We start from the raw sequence: 19,965 nt of genomic DNA, 5'->3' as shown, positions 1-19,965 counted from the left end.
GTAGCCCCTGCTCACTGCAACTAGAGAGAGCCCTCATGCAGCAACGAAGACCCAGTGCAGCCAAAAATAAATAAATATTTTTTTAAAAAGTATAAAAAGAAAGAAGAGGTCCAAGCAAACAAACAAAAAATGAATCACCAAAATAATAATAATAAACTAAAAGGCTCCTTTTCTAAATTACCAGAGGTTCTTTTCTCTGTTAAAAAATGTTTTCACCCATTCAGTGAATTGATTGCACCCTCCCTGTAACAGACTCTACATTGTGGTCTGTCGTCTGTTCATTACAGTACCTGTAATAATTCTCAACACTCTCCAGACTTGGAATGTTGAATGCATCTAATTAAAAAGAAAAGAGCAAACATCATCTATATTAAAAAGAAAAATGCAAACATATTAATGACTAAAGAAAAATGACAATTCTTTCAATAACACTTTAGATGATAGATGCCAATTAATTAGATTGGCATTTAATTTTAATTTTTAAAACTTGATAATAGAATTCAGGTTATCTGGAAACTTATCTAAAGCACATAGTATACTGAAGAACAATAAATATTTTGAATTATGTACTACTCAGAATAAATCAATTTGAAGTTATAAGACTGGACCACTGTTGCTGCTGTTTTAATTGTGTGATTCTGGAAGCCAGGAAGGACTGGATTCATGCCTGATATATGGATCCATGTCATGGGCTTCTAAACAGCAGATGACTTTGATAACAGGGCCAAAGCCCCTCTTTTTAAATCTTAAAAAAGATTCAGTAACAAAGAAGTTATATAATGGCAAGGGAAAAGGTTAAGGACATCATAGAATACTTATCTGGAAATATAATAATTTCATAGAGCTTGATTGCTTGGTTGCAATAGGCTAAAATTGTTTATCAGCTTTGACTTCCAAGAATCCACAACATTTCTAATAACCTTAGAAAGTAAGCTGAAAGCTCAATTTAGGCCAAAAGAAATATTATTGTGTATATAATCCTCTTGCTAAGAGAACAATTCTGTTAGAGTTAAATCTTCTTTTTTTTTTTGGCTACACTGCATGGCTTGTGGGATCTCAGTTTCTGAATCAGGGATTGAATCCAGGCCACGGCAGTGAAGTGCCGAATACTAACATTTAGACCACCAAAGAACTCCCTATTATAGTTAAATCTTAATAAAGATTTATATATATATATACACACGCACACACACACATATATACCATAAGCATTTATGCCTATACAAGTCAAATTAAATGATTATGAACTCCAAAGGACTATCCAAATCATTTAATCACAAAACTCCATTTGATATTTGTTACTTTAAATATATCAGTAGTTTGGCTTGGAAAACTTTTTTAATATACACAGATTTGCTTTTATTGCAAAAGAATTTGACTTGTACCCTTAATTAAGATCAGGGAAAAAAGGGAATGTAAACATACCAGAGAAAGTTGTAAGCCAGAATCCTATTTTTAATTTATAATTTCTAGCTGCTTTGTAAGAACTATAGTTGACCCTTGAACAACACAGGTTTGAACTATGTCAATCCACTTATATGCAGATTTTTTTCAATACATACATACTATAGTACTACATAGATCCTTGGCTGGTTGAATCTGCAGATGCATAGGGCCGACTGTAAAGTTATATCCGAATTTTTGACTGCTTGGGGGTCAGTGCCCCTAACCCCCACGTTCTTCAAGGGTCAACTGTTTTTATAAAGAGGGATTTTTCGATCTAACCAATAGCTGTGTATTTCACCAGATAGAATTTTAAAAGATAGCTTTTTAAAAAATATATAAATAGGTACTCATCAGCAATGAATAATCAAGTGAAGCAAACAAATGAAATACTTAAGTAACCAATAAGAAAGTCAACCTTTATGAAACAAACAGATCTACCATCAGGACTCTTGGAAAACAGTTCAATTCCTTATTAACACAACAATCATAGTCTAAAAAATGGGAAGGGGTTATCCATTTCTCTCTCCATGCATATTGGAATATATTTGTAATTTTAATTTTTAAATATATATACAGCAAAATTCAATCTTTGTGATGTACAGTTCTATGGATTTTGACAAATGCATAGTCACGTATCTACCACCACAATCAACATACAGAACAGTTCTATTACCCCGCAAAATTATCTCATGATGCCTCTTTTTAGTCAGCCTCTCCCTCCATCTTCAACCCTTTGCAACCACAGATTGTTCTCTGTCTATAGTTTTGCCTTTTCTTGAATGTCATATAAATGGAATTATACAGTAATGTAGACTTATGGGTTTGGCTTCTTTCACTTAGCAAAATTATATCTTTTTAAACATCCATCTGCATGGATTTTGCTATATGCTTTTCTTCCATGTAAAGAAGAAAGAAACCATACCAGTTTCCCCCTCAAGGTCTAACAGTGACATCTGAAGTTTTAAAATCACATATTATCATTGAATTTCACAGTTGTGGCCTTTAGTATACTTAAACTTATGTTACAATGTCCCATTTTGTAATTTTACAATTTAAATTGGAGAATCTAGGCTCCTGAAGGAAAAAAATCTAGTCTTAATTATAACTGGGACTTGACTCTTACCATGATTTCCTTTGATATCGAGCCACTTGGTTTTTTCCATGACCCTTGTCTTCTTCAGAATACCCTGGTAAGTTTGCCATTCTGCCTCCTGCTGCCTAGATCCCAAATTTTCCTTTGTTTTGGCGTCTGTCAGGTCTCCTGTAGGTTTACATAAGAATTGAATAACAATGCAAAATAAAGCTGGGCTGGGGGTTCAATTTTTTTTTAATGCACACTGAAGAACAAAGATATTTAAAGTACTCAACATGTATTAGCATAACCACTTATGAATCCATCTCTGTCCAAAGCAAGCCACTGAAAATAAGATTCTCAGCACGGGCTTTGTTTCTTATAGGTTAGCAAGTGCCTATTTAACTTCCTGTGATATTAGAAATAGGTTGTGAAAAATGTATCTTTAAAGGGAGCAGTACAAAATGCATCTTGAGACTCTGATGAAATGAAAACTCTTTAATAAGAAATTCCAACACTTTGGGAAGGTGTAAATATCTATGGTAACCTTATCTTCCAAACCCCAAATCAGGATATGTGATCTGACCAAGTATTATTTTTATGGCAAGAAACAATCTGGAAGGTGTAGTTTGGAAAATGAAATACCAAAATTTCTGGGAAACTAGACAGACATTTGAAATTGAGATTGTCCATAAAATGAGGACTCCATCATATCAGCAGAGGTGTTTCAGTAAGGTGGGTGAAAGATGAATCCCCCAAGAGCCGGGGTAGATGCTCCTTTAGCTGCTTCTCCAACACAGTTGGGAGCAAAGGGTTTGGGTTGTTTGAACACTCTAGGGAACCAACTCACAGAAGTACCAAAGGATGGAAAAAAAAAAAAGTGTCCTGAGTTACCTGAAGCCTCAAACAACTGACAATATAAGATTAATACTGTAAGGAAAATGGAAAAGTTAAGAAAAAAAAAGAAGAGGAAGAGGAGGAGGAGCAGAACTTTTCATTTCTGGTTAAGGGGCTTTCTCTAAGTCTCTCTCAAATCCAGAACTGCAATAACGACAACAAAAAACAGATAACAGACGGCAGACGGAACACTAACGCGAGAATCATGAGCCTTGCTTCCACCGCTTGGCCAAAACCTTGCTATGGCAAGTCATTTAGCCCGGATCTTGACTCAGTTATCCATAGACAAAGGAAATTATAATATCCTATCTCCTCTACAGGAGGAGGACTCACCTGAGGCTGTAGCTAAAGTTCCCCTAACGTCCCCAAATTAAAAGGCTGCAGCCCTGTTTTCATTCTACCATCCGGACCACAGAACAACACGACAGCACGGCAATCCTCCCTACCTGTTGCTAGGACGAGAGCTGGTTGAATGATGTCAATAGTTTCAGAACAGAACTTCTCTAAGTCTACAGCTCTGCCTGGATCGCGAAACCTGCTCAGGTGAATGTCGGATATCTGCCGAAAGCAGGTGTTAAACAGAGATATCTGAGTCAGGAGGAGGCAGCACGAACAGAGACCCAGCGGCTCTCTCCGGCGGAAGTAAAAGGCAAAGACGCAGTGCATCAACGAAACCCCCAGGGAAGGACGGAGCACCAACCCCCTCTCCCCCAGCCCAGAGTGTGGGCCCAAACAGGAGCGGGTCGCGACCCCGCGTTAACTGCTGGCGTCTCACCGCGCGGCGCCAGCTCTGCACCCACCCAGCCCCCGCCTGAGCTCCCGCTGCGTCACCTGCAGACCCCAGAAGATGTTGCTGGCTCCGAGGCCCGGCGCAGGGTGCGGGCTCCGGGGGGTGCGGGGCTGGGGCAGTGGCGAGGGCGGCCCAGCCAGGCCGTAGTGCTCCAAGAGCACTGCCGCTAAGGCCGCGGCCGCCAGCCCGGCGACCACCCTGACGGCCAGCGCTGCGACCATTCCCGCCGGGGCGCGGCACGCGAGTGCGGGGCCGGGTCAGGGACCGGCCGGGACCCACCGGTGCCCACCGGGAGCTGCTTTGGCCGCACTTCCGGACTCTATGGTCGCGGGGCCTACGGCGCCGGTCTGGCCAGCCGGCGCTGGCACCTGCGCCTGGCTGTGTACCTGCAAGCCGCCCGCGGCTCTGGGCTCGGTTTGCTAATGCAATGCGGGGTAAAAAAAAAACCTTGACACCCACCCCCCCCCCCCCGCCCCCAGCGCCACTCGCAGTAGCCTTGGGGTGGCAGGGAAGGAGCCCGGGTCTGGGAGGCGGAGGCTAGCGTCCTGACTCCGCCTTAGTCAATCATGCCGGACCTCGGTGATCGGTTTCCTTGCAACCCAGAGTTAATACCTACCGAGCGTACTTCACAGGGTTGTTGTGAGAGTCAAAGTATGTATGAGGACGCCTTTTAAAAATTGCTGCACACATGTGGCAGGTGGCTTTCTCTGGTTCCTTCTGATTATTAACAAAGTCGCTCTGTAGGTTTTCTATAGATTTAATCCGTATGTTTTGTGAAAGTTGTTTTTTCCTAAAACTGATTTCATGTACACTTGGTTGCATACTAGTCTAATACGGTGGTGTGCCATTCATTTAATACATTTTAAAATACTTCCTATGGGCCAGGTACAAGAGAAGAATTACATTAGGGCCCTGCCCTTAATTTATCTAACCATTCCCTTATTGTTGAACTTTTGGATTGTTTATTATGTTCTGAATAAACATTTTTGAATAAACATGTTTTGAAAAATATTCTGGATAAACATATTTCTGTTCTCAATAAACAGTTTTATATGAATACAGCCCCCTTCTTAACCCCTTTTTGAGTTATTTTATTGGGCTGTGTTGCCAGTATTTAAGTTATGCCTATTTCAATTCATTAAATATTTTTTTAGTACCTTTGGAATTCAAGACATTGATCTAAGCAGAAAACATAAAGAAACATAATGGTAAGTAGCTAAAAAGTTCACTATCTTAGAAGTTTATGTAGCAGAGAGAAATACATAAATGAGGTTGAGAAGAACATGCCATTTTGCTACAAGTGACATTGAGATATAAAATGCTAGAGGAAGGTTAAAACCTGGAGAGATCACTTCTTTGGAGAGACTCTGGAAAAGTTTAATTAAGGAGGTGGCATATAAAGGATGGATAGTATTTCTGAGTGGCAGAGATTGGGGGCAGGATGGGGAGAAGCACTTTCCACCAGGACCTAACAACATGAACCAGAGCATTAAGGTGAGAAAACGCAGGTCATGTTGAAGAGACAGTGAGAGTCTTCCTTATCCAGGGGTTGGGCATCTGTGGATTCAACCAACCCATAGGGGTGTGGAAGCTGCAGATACAGAGGGCCAAATTTGGGACTTGGGCACCCAGTGGTTTTGGCAGTTGGGTGGTGGGGGGTGGAAGGTGGGGACAGACTCCTGGAACTGAAACAGGAGGGAAGGGGGCAGGGCACAACCTTTAAAAGAATGACATAGATGTTGAGGATACAACAAAAACTGGTTAGAACCACCTAGGTCCAAGATGGCGGGAGATTTAACTTCCAGTAGACCTTGAGCCTCATTATATGCTCGTTGTAATATATTAGCATGCTAAATGACACACCACACCCACAGGCGCCATGACAGTTCCGAGGCTGACCATAAAAGGCCAAAAAGTGGGCCGAGGCCCAATTCCTGGAAATCCCTGCCTTTCCCCCAAAATAGTTGAAATAATCCTCCCACTCATTAGCCTATGAAATTACCCAGCCCATAAAAAACTAACCATGCCGTATTTCGGGGCCACTCCCACTTTCTGAGAGGGACTACATTTCATTCTGTCTTTGGAGTGTGTTTCTCCCATGGCCACTCTCACCTTCTGATATGGACTGCATTCTGTCTATGGAACGTGTATCTCTCTAAATAAACCTGCTTTCACTTTTCTATGGCTCACTCTTGAATTCTTTCCTGTGCAAAGCCAAGGACCCTCACTTGGCGGCCAGTCCCACAGACTCACTCAAGACCTGGGACATGACCCTCTTCTTGTGCCCCCTTTTTTTTTTTTTCCTGCAACAGAAAGCCTCTATAAATGCCAAGAGTGAATATAGATCTGGCAATGGCATAGGGAACCAATTAAACAGAGGGATGTGGCAGAGAGTCCTGTTAAAAGAATACTGCACTAATCCTGTGTTACGATCTGAATATGTCCCCACAAAATTCATATGTTGATAGTATTTGGAGGTGGGGGCTTTGGGCTCCAACCTCCTGAATGGGATTAGTGCCTTTATGAAAGAGACCTTAGAAAGATCCCTGGCCCCTTCCACCATGTGAGGATGAGGCAGGAGATAGGTGTACCCCAGGCTGAGCAGCTGGAGTTTGTCCCCTGTGGGGTGACAGTAGCAGAGAGGAGCTGAGCCCTGCCCAGAAAAAAGATAAAGAGACCACATATTTCTCATTCTCGAAGTCAAGGAGACCTTCCCAACTACACATGTGCAGAAAGGCTCCTTGGAGGTCAAAAAGGGAGTGACGTCAACCTACCCATAGGCCTCTTCGCTAGAATCCATCTTGGCTAAGAGATGTGCATGTGTGCACACATGGGAGGACCCTGAGATAAACCAAATAGGGACTCAGAACCAGGCAGAGCAAGATGATTGGCCAGAGGAAACCCAGAACAAATGCCCCATATAAGTGATTCAAACTACCATGAGGGTACAACTCTCTCTCTGCGACCGCCCCTGTGTGTCTATTCACAGGTACTCTTTTTCCTCCTAATTAACACTTTACTTGTTTCACTACTTTCTGTCTCCTGGGGAAATTGATTTCTACAAAGCCAAGGGCCAGGGCCTTGTCACTATGTTGCAATGTAAATAGCAGTGAGAGTTTTCTTTCTTCTTCTCCTGAGAGCAAGGAAAACAAAGGGAACAGCAAACAAGCTAGAGAAGAAACATAACCTGGCCTGAAAGAGTTAATCACTCCTTGTTTTATTTAACTGTCACTAATTTGTAGTAACTAGATTTGTACTTTACAAAGCTAATCTCACTCCCGGAGACTATGTAATTTACATTTGACACCTATCACCCCCAACTCTGTGTGAGTTACATCCTCACACAGGATGCCTGTCACCCCCTAACCTTATTACCTCCAAGCACTTACATTCTATATGCCCCTGGTAACAAATCACCCCCTGTAGTTTTTGCATTTCAGAAACAAGGTCACCGGCCAATAAACCAGAGGCAAACAGACACAATTACCAGCCTGCAGGACCTCAATTACCCAACAGCCTGACCCCAGCTATGACTGTTTTGAAATAATGCAAAAGAAAGGAAGAATGCAAGACTTTCACTACTTTGATCCTTATCTTATACCCCAGACTGCGAGCCCCACATATAAAATCTTACCTGATTCCCAAGGAGTGGGGGGACACAGTTCTTGAGACACTAGCCTGCTGTGTCTTCCCTTCAGCCTGGCAGAAAAATAAAGCCATCTCTCTCTTTCTCCAAAATCCCTGTCTCCATATTTCTGTTCAGCATCAGTGCACAGGGAAGCCCACATTTCAGCAACAGCTGGACACTGTCCCTGGTGGTCTATTGGCTAGGATTCAGCACTCTAACTGACACGGCCTGACTTCAGTCTCTGGATGAGGAAACAAAATCCTGCTTCAAGCTACTACAGGCCTAGGCCACCCAAGATCAAGGACACAGCAAGAAGTCAGCAGTCTGCAACCTGGAAGAGTGTCTTCACCAGAACCTGACCACACTGGCACCCTGATCTTACACTTCCAGCCTACAGAACAGTGAGAAATAAATGTCTGTTATTTACAAACCACCCAGTCTGTGATATTCTGTTATAGCAGCCTGAATGGACTAAGATATCCAGGTGGTGGGTAATTACAAAGGCCTGAAGTAGGAAGGTGGAAGAGTGTGACATTGAGATTAGAAAGGAAGGATTGTAAAGACAGAGACTACAGAATTTGACAGCTGATTGGATATTTGAAGGAAGAACAAAAGATAGCTGAAAGTTAGTATAAAATTTGGAACTCTAGTGATGAAAAAAACTAGGGCTATAGTGTATGTGTAGAGACCATTGTCCACATGAATAAAGTTTTTGGTTTTGTCTAATACTGTGCCACTAAAAAACATCTGGATGAATATCTTTAAAGCAAATTTGGAAGATATGGTTGAGATAATCTGATTTAAAACACAGGCAATGTAGCATATAAAAAATGCATTTGAAGAGGTTTTGGAGGAACCTACCTCAAAGATACGAAAATCATTTTCCAGAAATGGAATACAACAAGAAGCCATGTGATAGATGATAGGAACAGACTTGCTGTAAAGACATCTTGGACAGAGAAACATGGTTTAAAGTCACAAAGGCCAGCAGTTTGAATTTCAGACACTGAATTGTAACCAAGCTGCTTCACCCAAGGTGCTCAAAGTGAAACAGATCAGAACCCTATGGGGCCATCCCTCCTTTCTGTGTCCCCCATCTCTTGTTTGTAGGAGATGGGCTTCATTCAGCCTCCTTAAACTTCCCTAAGTTCCAAAGGGCAGGTTCAAACAGTTGCTAATCAGGGAAGTGAAGGGATACAGAGACAAGGGAGGAGCCACCAAGAAACAATAGTGCAGCCTTGGGGCAGGGTCCTGGTTCCTCAGGAAGGAATATATACATAACAATACCTTGAGTTCTGCAGGAACTAAGGCCCCCACCCAGGTGGAGGATGGTAACTTCAGATTGAGCACAAGATTCCTGGAACACCGCCCTGTTACCTCACCACCGACCAATCAAAAGAAAGCCACACACCATACAGCCCGCATCCCAAATTTTGCCTATAAAAACTTTTCCCCCAAAACCATCAGGGAGTCCAGGGTTTTTGAGCATGAGCCACCTGTTCTCCTTGCTTGGCCCTGCAGTAAACCTTTCTCTGCTCCAGGCTTCAACATTTTGATCTACTTGGCCTCACTGTGCATCGGGCACACGAACTTTGTTCAGTAACAAAAGTGAGTAGAAACAGGAATTTATTTATGTCATGATGGTTAATGATTCTCCAGAGAAATACTGGTTTGACCAGCTAATCACTACAAATTAGTATAAAAGCTGGTTCTCAGTTCCTGACAGTCAAAGGAGAAAGGTAGATTTCTTGTAATCTCATAAAGATAGCAAGCAGCAATTCACCATGAAAGCAAACTTTCCTAGAATTAAAGTGAAGGGAGAATCTATCACTTGGACATTTCACAATACAATGTACATTGTCATCAAGACTCATAAATTGAACTATATGACTCATAAACATGAGTATTGGTGACAATGTACATTGTATTGTGAAATGTCCAAGTGAAGGATTCTCCCTTCACTTTTTTTTAAATTATTTTATTTTTTTTTGGCTGCGTTGAGTCTTTGTTGCTGCACACGGACTTTCTCTAGTTGCGGCGAGTGGGGGCTACTCTTCATTGCAGAGCGGTGGCTTCTCTTGTGGCAGAGCACGGGCTCTAGGCACGCGGGCTTCAGCAGTTATGGCGTGTGGGCTCAGTAGTTGTGGCACACAGGCTTAGTTGCTCCGTGGCATGTGGGATCTTCCCGGACCAGGGCTTGAACCCGTGTCCCCTGTGTTGGCAGCCGGATTCCTAACTACCGCATCACCAGGGAAGCCCCTCCCTTGCCTTTAATTCTAGGAAAGTTTGCTTTCATGGTAAATTGCTGCTTGCTATCTTTATGATAGCAATTGCCATCAGATCACTATTTCTATACTAACGTTATTTTAAAATCTGAAACTGTATTATTAAATCATTGTTCTGTGAAGTCATTTTGTTACCCAGTGAGGTCCATTTGCTCGACACACAGTAAGCCAAACGCTGAGACTCTGAGGATTATGGCTGAGAAAGAGTTTATTCACAAGGCAGCCAGACAAGGAAATGAGAGAACAAGTCTCAGATCTGCCTCCCCAAAGGCGACAGGGGTGGGATATTTATGGGATAAGCAGGGTGGTCTTAGGCATGGGGAAAGGTGATTGGAGGTAGGGGAAAAGCTGAGGTAATTGGTGTTCTGTGCAGGTGCATGTGGGTTACATGTTTCTGCATATTGAAAATGGAACTGCTTAGCATGATTAGAGGGTGGAGTTTTCCAGCTGTCTCACATCAAGAGGCTATTCATCAGACACCTGCCCTGGCCCAGTTTTAAAGGTCACACAGCCCCAGCCAGCTTGCACTGGGCAAGAGCTAACTGCAAGTTTCTGTGAAACAACTGGGCTGTGTGAAGATGGGAAGGTGTGGAAAGAAAAAAGAAAGAAAGAAAGAAAGAGAGAGAGAGAGAGAGAGAAAGGAAGGAAGGAAGAAGGGAGGGAAGAAAGGAAGGATGGAAGGGAAGGAAGGAAGGAAGGAAGGAAGAAAACCTTAATCAATGAAGGCCATTTACAGGCAGAGGGGTTTTAACAAGCCGTTCCCACACCTGTTGTTCTGTAAGACAAGCTCAAAAATTTTCATTAGTTACCAGCTTCTGTTAACGCTATGGAGCATGGCTTCAATTTCCATAGAAAGCTAAAGTAGTATAATCAAAAGACTTTTACGTGTATATAAATGTTTTTAAAAATTATTTTTCAAAATCATGATAAAATACATATAACGTGTTATATATCTATTAACTGAAAAACCCACACAACCTAAGAGCAGTATGTTTCAATTTTATTTACAGACCTGACTGAGAACTATAGCCCAGGAGACAGCCTCTCAGATAGCTCTAAGGAACTGCTGTGAAGAGGCAGGGAAAGAGCCAGGATATATGTGAATGTTTTGCTGTAGTTTGCTGTAGGGAAAAACATGTAGTCAGGCATAAAAACATTACTGCTAATCACAAAGAACAGATATTTCAAGTGAATGATTTTAGCACTTTTCTCTATATGGGAAGATGCAAGAATCTGGGGTCACAGAAATTTTTCCTTAGATATGCATCTTAACTATCTAGGTGCCCTTATATCCAAAGCACAGAATGCTTCTTGTTCCATCCTGAATTTTCCTCAGGGTGGGTGACTGCAGTGGGTTGCAACTTAATCCTTGAAGAACTGGAATGGATGGCAACATTCCTTGTTTTACACATCTTAACAATGTTTAAGTGTACAATTCAGTGGCATTAAATACATTCACTTTGTTGTGCAACCATCACCTCTTTCCATCTCCAGAACTCTTCAGCATTCCAAACTGAAATGTGTAACCATTAAACATTAATTCCCTATTCTTGCCTCCCTACCCCAAGCCACTAGTAACCACTATTCTACTTTATGTCTTTATGAATTTGATTATTCTAGGTACCTCATATAGTGGAATCATACAATATTTGTCATTTTGTGTCTGGCTTATTTCACTTAACATAATGTTTTCAAGGTTCATCCATGTTGTGGCATATGTCAGAATTTCCTTTCTTTTTAAGGATGAATAATATTTCATTATGTGAATATAGCACATTTTCTTTAGTCATGAATCTGTCAATGGACATGTGGATTCTTTCCACCTTTGGGCTATTGTGAATAATGCTGCTAAACATCATTATGTACCGGGTATTTTTTTTTATATAAATTTATTTATTTATTTTTGGCTGCTTTGGGTCTTCATTGCTGCGTGTGGGCTTTCTCTAGTTGGGGTGAGAGGAGGCTACTCTTTGTTGCGGTGCACAGCCTTCTCATTGCAGTGGCTTCTCTTGTTGCGGAGCACAGGCTCTAGGTGCACAGGCTTCAGTAGTTGCAGCACACGGGCTCAGTAGTTGTGGTGCACGGGCTTAGCTGCTCTGCCGCATGTGGGATCTTCCCAGCCCAGGGCTCGAACCCGTGTCCCCTGCATTGGCAGGTGGATTCTTAACCACTGCGCCACCAGGGAAGTCCTGTACCGGATATTTTTAAAGCTTTTTAAGGAACACTCCTTTTTTAAAAAAATTGAAGTCTAGTCGATTTACAATATTGTGTTAGTTTCAGGTGTACAGCAAAGTGATTCGGTTACACACACACACACACACACACACGCACATATGAATATATATATTCTATTTCTAATTCTCTTCCATTATACTGTTGACAAAGAATTAATCAGTTCATCTAAGAAAGAAACAGAAATTTTTATTCAAGCCAAATTTGAGGATAATAACCTGGGAAAGCATCTCCAAAAGCTCTGAGAACTCTTCCACCCATTAGAAGTCAAGGCACAGTTATGTAAGTTTTTCAAGAAAGAGGGCTGTACATTAAATTACATATTATTGACAGTTTACACAATCCAGATCTAAGTGCCATGGGACCCCTTATCAAGAAGGAATATTATCTTTAAGGAGTCATCTTATTGATGGTAGGAGAATGTTGCTCTTGACAATCGAGCAAGTATTTCTGATGAGGGAGGTTTGGTCGATGCATAATGCAGTTAAACAATGCACAGTGCAGGGAAAGAGGAGGCCAAAGGACATAGAAAAATTTTTATGTTTAAAAGAAAAATTTCTATGTTTAAATTTTTCTTATCTTGCCATAAAATATGAATTTTATTTCACAATAGTTTATTACAAGATATTAAATTTAATTCCCTGTGCGGTACAGTAAGTCCTTGTTGCTTATCTATTTTATATATGATAGTGTGCATGGTGGGGAGAATAAATTGGGATTGACAGATGCACAAGGAGCACTCCTTTAACTCCTTAGGAAACAGAAATTTGAGGGGAATTTTATCTAGGTAGTTAAGGCTCTGTATAAGGAACCTGAAACACCTGCAAAAGTAATGTCAGAGATCAAAGAAATTCTGATGCATACTACAACATGGATGAAGCTTGAGGACATTATGCCAGTAAATTAAGCCAGTCACAAAAGACAAATACTGAATGATTCTGTTACCAAACAAAAGTTCGTGTCCCTGACTCACAGTGAAGCCAAACAAACTGAAACATTGGAATTTGTAGCAGAGAAAGGTTTATTGCAGGGCCAAGCAAGGAGAACAGGTGGCTCATGCCCCAAAAGCCCAAACTCCCCAGTGGTTTTAGGGGAGAAGTTTTTATAGGAAGAATTTGGAGTAAGGGCTGCAGAGTATGTGACTTCTCCTGATTGGTTAGTGGTGACATAACACGGTGGTGCTCCAGAAATCTGGTGCTCTGCCTGAAGTTACCATCCTCCACCTTGATGGGGAGGCCTTAGTTCCTGCAGAACTCAAAGACATTGTTATGTATACTTCCTCAGAAGGAACCAGGACCCTGCCCTAAGACTGAACTATTGTTTCCTGACTGCTCCTCCCTTGTTTCTGCAACCCCTCCATTCCCTGATTAGCAACTGTTTGAATCTGCCCTGTGGAACTCAGGGAAGGTCAAGGAGGCTAAATGAAGCCTATTTCCTACAAGCAAGAAACAGGGAGGGGACTTCCCGGTGGTGCAGTGGTTAAGAATCTGCCTGCCAATGCAGGGGACAGGGTTCAAGCCCTGGTCCAGGAACATCCCACATGCCGTGGAGCAACTAAGCCTGTGCACCACAACTACTGAGCCTGCGCTCTAGAGCCGAGGATCCACAACTACTGAAGCCCGTGCACCTAGAGCCTGTGCTCCGCAACAAGAGAAGCCACTGCAATGAAAAGCCCGTGCACCACAACAAAGAGTAGCCCCTGCTTGCGGCAGCTAGAGTAAGTCTACGCACAGCAATGAAAACCCAACAGAACCAAAAATAAATTAACTAATTAATTAATTTTTTAAAATGTAAGTGTTAAATGAGCGGATTGAAGTGGGTGTATTTAAAATTCAATTAAAAACAAAAAAAGAAAGAAACAGGGACACAGAAAGACTTTTGTGCCCAGGAGGGCCCCACAGGTCCAGGTTTCAATTCCATTTATGTGAGGCACCAAGACTACTAAAATTCACAGAGACAGAAAGTAGAATGGTGGTTGCCAGGGGCTGGGGAGAGGGGGAAATGAGGAAATAATGTTTAAGAGGTACAGATTTTCAGTTTTGCAAGATGAAAAAAGTCTTTGAGATGCATGGTATAGTGATGGTTGCAAAACAATGTGAATGTATTTAATGCCATTGTACGCTTAAAATGTGCATGCCCACAATGTCCACTTAAAAATCAAACTGAGTTCCCCTAAAGCCAACTTCTTCTGCAGAGTTTATAATTAACCTCTCTATCCAAAACTTTATGCCCTGTCTGTCCCACACTTGTTCTCTCTCAAGATTGAGGAGCATCAGGAGAGGCGCCTTCAAGATGGCAGAGGAGTGAGATGTGGAGATCACCTTCCTCCCCACAAATGCATCAAAACTATATCTACATGTGGAACAACTCCTACCAAACACCTACTGAACGCTGGTAGAAGACCTCAGACTTCCCAAAAGGCAAGAAACTCCCTGTGTACCTGGGTAGGGCAAAAGAAAAAAGAGAAAAGAGACAAAATACAGGGATGGGACCTGCACCTCTGGGAGGGAGCTGTGAAGGAGGAAAAGTTTCCACACACTAGGAAGCCCCGTCACAGGAGGAGACAGGGAGTGGCAGTGGGGGAAGCTTCAGAGTCACAGAAGAGAGCACAGAAACGGGGTGCAGAGGGCAAAGTGGAGACATGCCCGCACAGAGGATTGGGGCCGACCAGCACTCACCAGCCTGAGAGGCTTGTCTGCTCACCCGACGGGGCGGGTGGGGGCTGGGAACTGAGGCTCGGGCTTTGGAGGTCAGATCCCAGGGAGAGGACTGGGGTTGGCTGCACAAACACAGTCTGAAACGGGCTGGTGTGCCACAGGTAGCCGGGAGGGAGTCCGGGGAAAAGTCTGGAACTGCCTAAGAGGCAAGAGACCATTGTTTCGGGGTGCGCGAGGAGAGGGGATTCAGAGCACCACTTAAATGAGCTCCAGAGATGGGTGCGAACCGTGGCTATCAGCGCAGACACCAGAGACAGGCAGGAAACGCTAAGGCTGCTACTGCAGCCACCAAGAAGCCTGTGTGCAAGCACAGGTCACTATCCACAACTCCTCTCCTGGAAGCCTGTACAGCCCGCCACTGCCAGGGTCCCGTGATCCAGAGACAACTTCCCCGGGACCAGCACGCCTCAGGCTGGTCCAATGTCACACAGGCCTCTGCCAGCACAGGTTCGCCCCACATTCCGTACCCCTCCCTTCCCCCGGCCTGAGTGAGCCAGAGCCCCCAATCAGCGGCTCCTTTAACCCCCTGCTGTCTGGGTGAAGAACAGTTGCCAGAGGGCAACCTACACACAGAGGCGGGGCCAAATCCAAAGCTGAACCCCAGGACCTGCACGAACAAAGAAGAGAAAGGAAAATCTCTCTGTGCAGCATCAAGAGCAGTGGATTAAATCTCCACAGTCAACTTCATGTACCCTGCATCTGTGGAATACCTGAACAGACAATGAATCATCCCAGAATTGAGGTGGTGGACTTTGGGAGCAACTGTAGACTTGGGGTTTGATTTCTGCATCTAATTTGTTTCTGGTTTTATGTTTATCTTAGTTTAGGATTTAGAGCTTATTATCATTGGCAGATTTGTTTATTGATTTGGTGCCCTCTTCCTTTTTTATACATATATATACTTTTTTCCTTTTTCTCTTTTTGTGTGTGTATGTGTATGCTTCTTTGTGTGATTTTGTCTGTACAGCATTCATTTTGCCATTTGTCCTAGGATTCTGTGTGTCCGTTTTTTGCTTTTTTTTTAGTATAGTTTTTAGCACTTGTTATCACTGGTGGATTTGTTTGTTGGTTTGGTTGCTCTCTTTCTTTCTTTTTTATTACCTTTTAATTTTTTATTTTAAATAATTATTTTATTTTAATAACTTTATTTTATTTCCTTTCTTTCTTTTTTTTCCCTTTTATTCTGAGCCATGTGGCTGACACGGTCTTGGTGCTCTAGCTGGGTGTCAGGCCTGAGCCTCTGAGGTGGGAGGGCCAAGTTCAGGACATCGGTCCATGAGAGACCTCCTGGCTCCACATAATATCAAATGACAAAAGCTCTCCCAGAGATCTCCATCTCAATGCTAAGACCCAGCTATACCCAACGACCAGCAATCTACAGGGCTGGACACCCTATGTCAAACAATTAGCAAGACAGGAACACAACCCCACCCATTAGCAGAGAGGCAGCCTAAAATCATAATAAGTTCAAAGACACGACAAAACACACCACCAGATGTGGTCCTACCCACCAGAAAGACAAGATCCAGCTTCATCCACCAGAACACAGGCACTAGTACCCTCCACCAGGAAGCCTACACAACTCACTTGACCAACCTTAGCCACTGGGAGAAGACGCCAAAAAAAATGGGAACTATAAACCTGCAGCCTGCGAAAAAGAGACCCCAAACACAGTAACTTAAGCAAAATGAGAAGACAGAGAAATACACAGCAGATGAAGGAGCAAGGTAAAAACCAAGCAGACCAAACAAATGAAGATGAAATGGGCAGTCTACCTGAAAAAGAATTCAGAGTAATGATAGTAAAGATGATCTAAAATCTTGGAAAGAGAATGGAGAAAATACAAGAAACCCTTAACAAGAACCTAAAAGAATTAAAGAGCGAACAAACAATGATGAACAACACAATAAGTGAAATTAAAAATTCTCTACAAGGAATCAATAACAGAATAACTGAGGCAGAAGAATGGATAAGTGACCTGGAAGATAAAATAATGGAAATAACTACTGCAGAGAAGAATAAAGAAAAAAGAATGAAAAGAATTGAGGACAGTCTCAGACACCTGTGGAACAACATTAAATGCACAAACATTCGAATTATAGGGGTCCCAGAAAAAGAAGACAAAAAGAAGGGACTGAGAAAATATTGGAAGAGATTATAGTTGGAAACTTCCCGAATATGGGAAAGGAAAGAGTCAATCAAATCCAGGAAGAGCAGAGAGTCCCATACAGGATAAATCCAAGGAGAAACACACCAAGACACATATTAATCAAACAATCAAAAATTAAATACAAAGAAGAATTATAAAAAGCAGCAAGGGAAAAACAAGCTTTAAATGATACATTAAACAAGATAGACTTAATTGATATTTATAGGACATTCCATTCCAAAACAGCAGAATACACTTTCTTCTCAAGTGCTCATGCAACATTCTCGAGGCCACATCATATCTTGGGTCAAAAACCAAGCACTGCTAAATTTAAGAAAACTGAAATTGTATCAGGTATCTTTTCTGACTACAATGCCATGAAACTAGATATCAATTACAAGAAAAAAATCTGTAAAAAATACAAACACATGGAGGCTAAACAACACTGCTAAATAACCAAGAGATCACTGAAGAAATCAAAGAGGAAACCAAAAAATACCTAGAAACAAATGACACTGAAAACACGACACTTCAAAACCTATGGGATGCAGCAAAAACAGTTCTAAGAGGGAAGTTTACAGCAATACAATCCTACCTCAAGAAACAAGAAACATCTCAAATAGACAACCTAACCTTACACCTAAAGCAATTAGAGAAAGAAGAACAAGAAAACCCCAAAGTTAGCAGAAGGAAAGAAATTATAAAGATCAGATCAGAAAGAAATGAAGGAAACGATAGCAAGGATCAATAAAACTAAAAGCTGGTTTTGGGGCTTCCCTGGTGGCGCAGTGGTTGAGAGTCCACCTGCTGATGCAGGGGACACGGGTTTGTGCACCGGTCCGGGAAGATCCCACATGCCGCAGAGCGGCTGGGCCTGTGAGCCATGGCTACTGAGCCTGCACGTCCGGAGCCTGTGCTCCACAACGGGAGAGGCCACAACAGTGAGAGGCCCGCATACCACAAAAAAATAAATAAAATAAAATAAAATAAAAGCTGACTTTTTCAGAAGATAAACAAAATTGATAAACCATTAGCCAGACTCATCAAGAAAAAAAGGGAGAAGACTCAGATCAACAGAATTAGAAATGAAAAAGGAAAAGTAACAACTGACACTGCAGAAATACAAAGGATCATAAGAGATTACTACAAGCAACTATATGCCAATAAAATGGACAACCTGGAAGAAATGGACAAATTCTTAGAAAAGCACAACCTTCTGAGACTGAACTAGGAAGAAATAGAAAATAAAAACAGACTAATCACAAGCACTGAAATTGAGACTGTGATTAAAAATCTTCCAATAATCAAAAACCCAGGACCAGATGGCTTCACAGGCGAATTCTATCAAACATTTAGAGAAGAGTTAACACCTATTCTTCTCAAACTCTTCCAAAATAGCAGAGGGAGGAACACTCCCAAACTCATTCTATGAGGCCACCATCACCCTGATACCAAAACCAGACAAAGATGTCACAAAGAAAGAAAACTACAGGCCAATATCACTGATGAACATAGATGCAAAAATCCCAGCAAAATACTAGCAAACAGAATCCAATAGCACATTAAAAGGATCATAGACCATTATCAAGTGGAGTTTATCCCAGGAATGCAAGGATTCTTCAATATATTTAAATCATTCAATGTGATACACCATATTAACAAACTGAAGAATAAAAACCATATGATCATCTCAATAGATGCAGAAAAAGCTTTTGACAAAATTAAACACCCATTTATGATAAAAACCCACCAGAAAGTAGGCATGGAGGGTACTTTCCTCAACATAATAAAGGCCATATATGAGAAACCCACAGCAAACATCACTCTCAATGGTGAAAAACTGAAAGCATTTCCTCTAAGGTCAGGAACAAGATGAGGATGTCCACTCTTGCCACCATTATTCAACATAGATTTGGAAGTCCTAGCCACAGTAATCAGAGAAGAAAAAGAAATAAAAGGATACAAAATGGAAAAGAAGAAGTAAAATTGTCACTGTTTGCAGATGACATGATACCATAGATAGAGAATCCTAAAGATGCCACCAGAAAACTACTAGAGCTAATCAATGAATTTGGTAAAGTTGCAGGATACAAAATTAATGCACAGAAATCTCTTGTATTCCTTTACACTAATGATGAAAAATCTGAAAGAGAAATTAAGGAAATACTCCCATTTATCATTGCAACAAAAAGATACAGTACCTAGGAATAAACCTACCTAAGGAGACAAAATACCTGTATGCAGAAAACTATAAGACACTGATGAAAGAAATTAAAGATGATACAAAAACAGATGGAAAGATATATCATGTACTTCAATTGGAAGAATCAACATTGTGAAAATTACTATACTACCCAAAGCAATCTATTGGCATAGACACCAATGGCATTTTTCACAGAACTAGAACAAAACATTTCACAATTTGTATGGAAACACAAAAGACCCCGAATAGTCAAAGCAATCTTGAGAAAGAAAAATGGAGCTGGAGGAATCAGGCTCCCTGACTTCAGACTATACTACAAAGCTACAGTAATCAAGACAATATGGAACTGGCACAAAAACAGAAATATAGATCAATGGAACAGGATAGAAAGCCCAGAGATAAACCCACGCACATATGGTCACCTTATCTTTGATAAAGGAGGCAAGAATATACAATGGAAAAAAGACAGTCTCTTCAATAAGTGGTGCTGGGAAAACTGGACAGTTACATTTAAAAGAATGAAATTAGAACACTCCCTAACACCAT

At 41.7% G+C, this 19,965-nt stretch overlaps 1 protein-coding gene across 11 annotated transcripts in view; it reads right to left on the bottom strand.

Annotated features, from left to right (window-relative positions):
- Positions 1-4,650, bottom strand: part of TMEM62 (transmembrane protein 62) — a 33,722-nt gene extending 29,072 nt beyond the window's left edge. For 3 of the 11 annotated variants that reach the window (XM_033851566.1, XM_033851568.2, XM_033851569.1), the window contains exons 1-2: positions 3,862-3,973; positions 2,570-2,707 (exon numbers count right to left, since the gene is read on the bottom strand). In XM_033851566.1, the coding sequence (XP_033707457.1) occupies positions 2,570-2,649 (80 nt within the window). In that variant the 5' untranslated portion in view covers positions 2,650-2,707; positions 3,862-3,973. Of the gene's footprint in view, positions 1-290; positions 337-2,569; positions 2,708-3,861; positions 3,974-4,246 lie in introns of those variants that run through there. The other 8 variants (XM_019935376.3, XM_033851563.2, XM_033851564.2 and 5 more) reach the window with 7 other exon arrangements.
- Between the last annotated feature and the right edge of the window lie 15,315 nt (positions 4,651-19,965).

Source organism: Tursiops truncatus, chromosome 2 (genome assembly GCF_011762595.2).
Source record: "Tursiops truncatus isolate mTurTru1 chromosome 2, mTurTru1.mat.Y, whole genome shotgun sequence".
NCBI lineage: Eukaryota > Metazoa > Chordata > Mammalia > Artiodactyla > Delphinidae > Tursiops > Tursiops truncatus.
The sequence above is the reverse complement of the archived record's forward strand: the minus strand, read 5'-3'. Positions and strand labels throughout refer to the sequence as shown.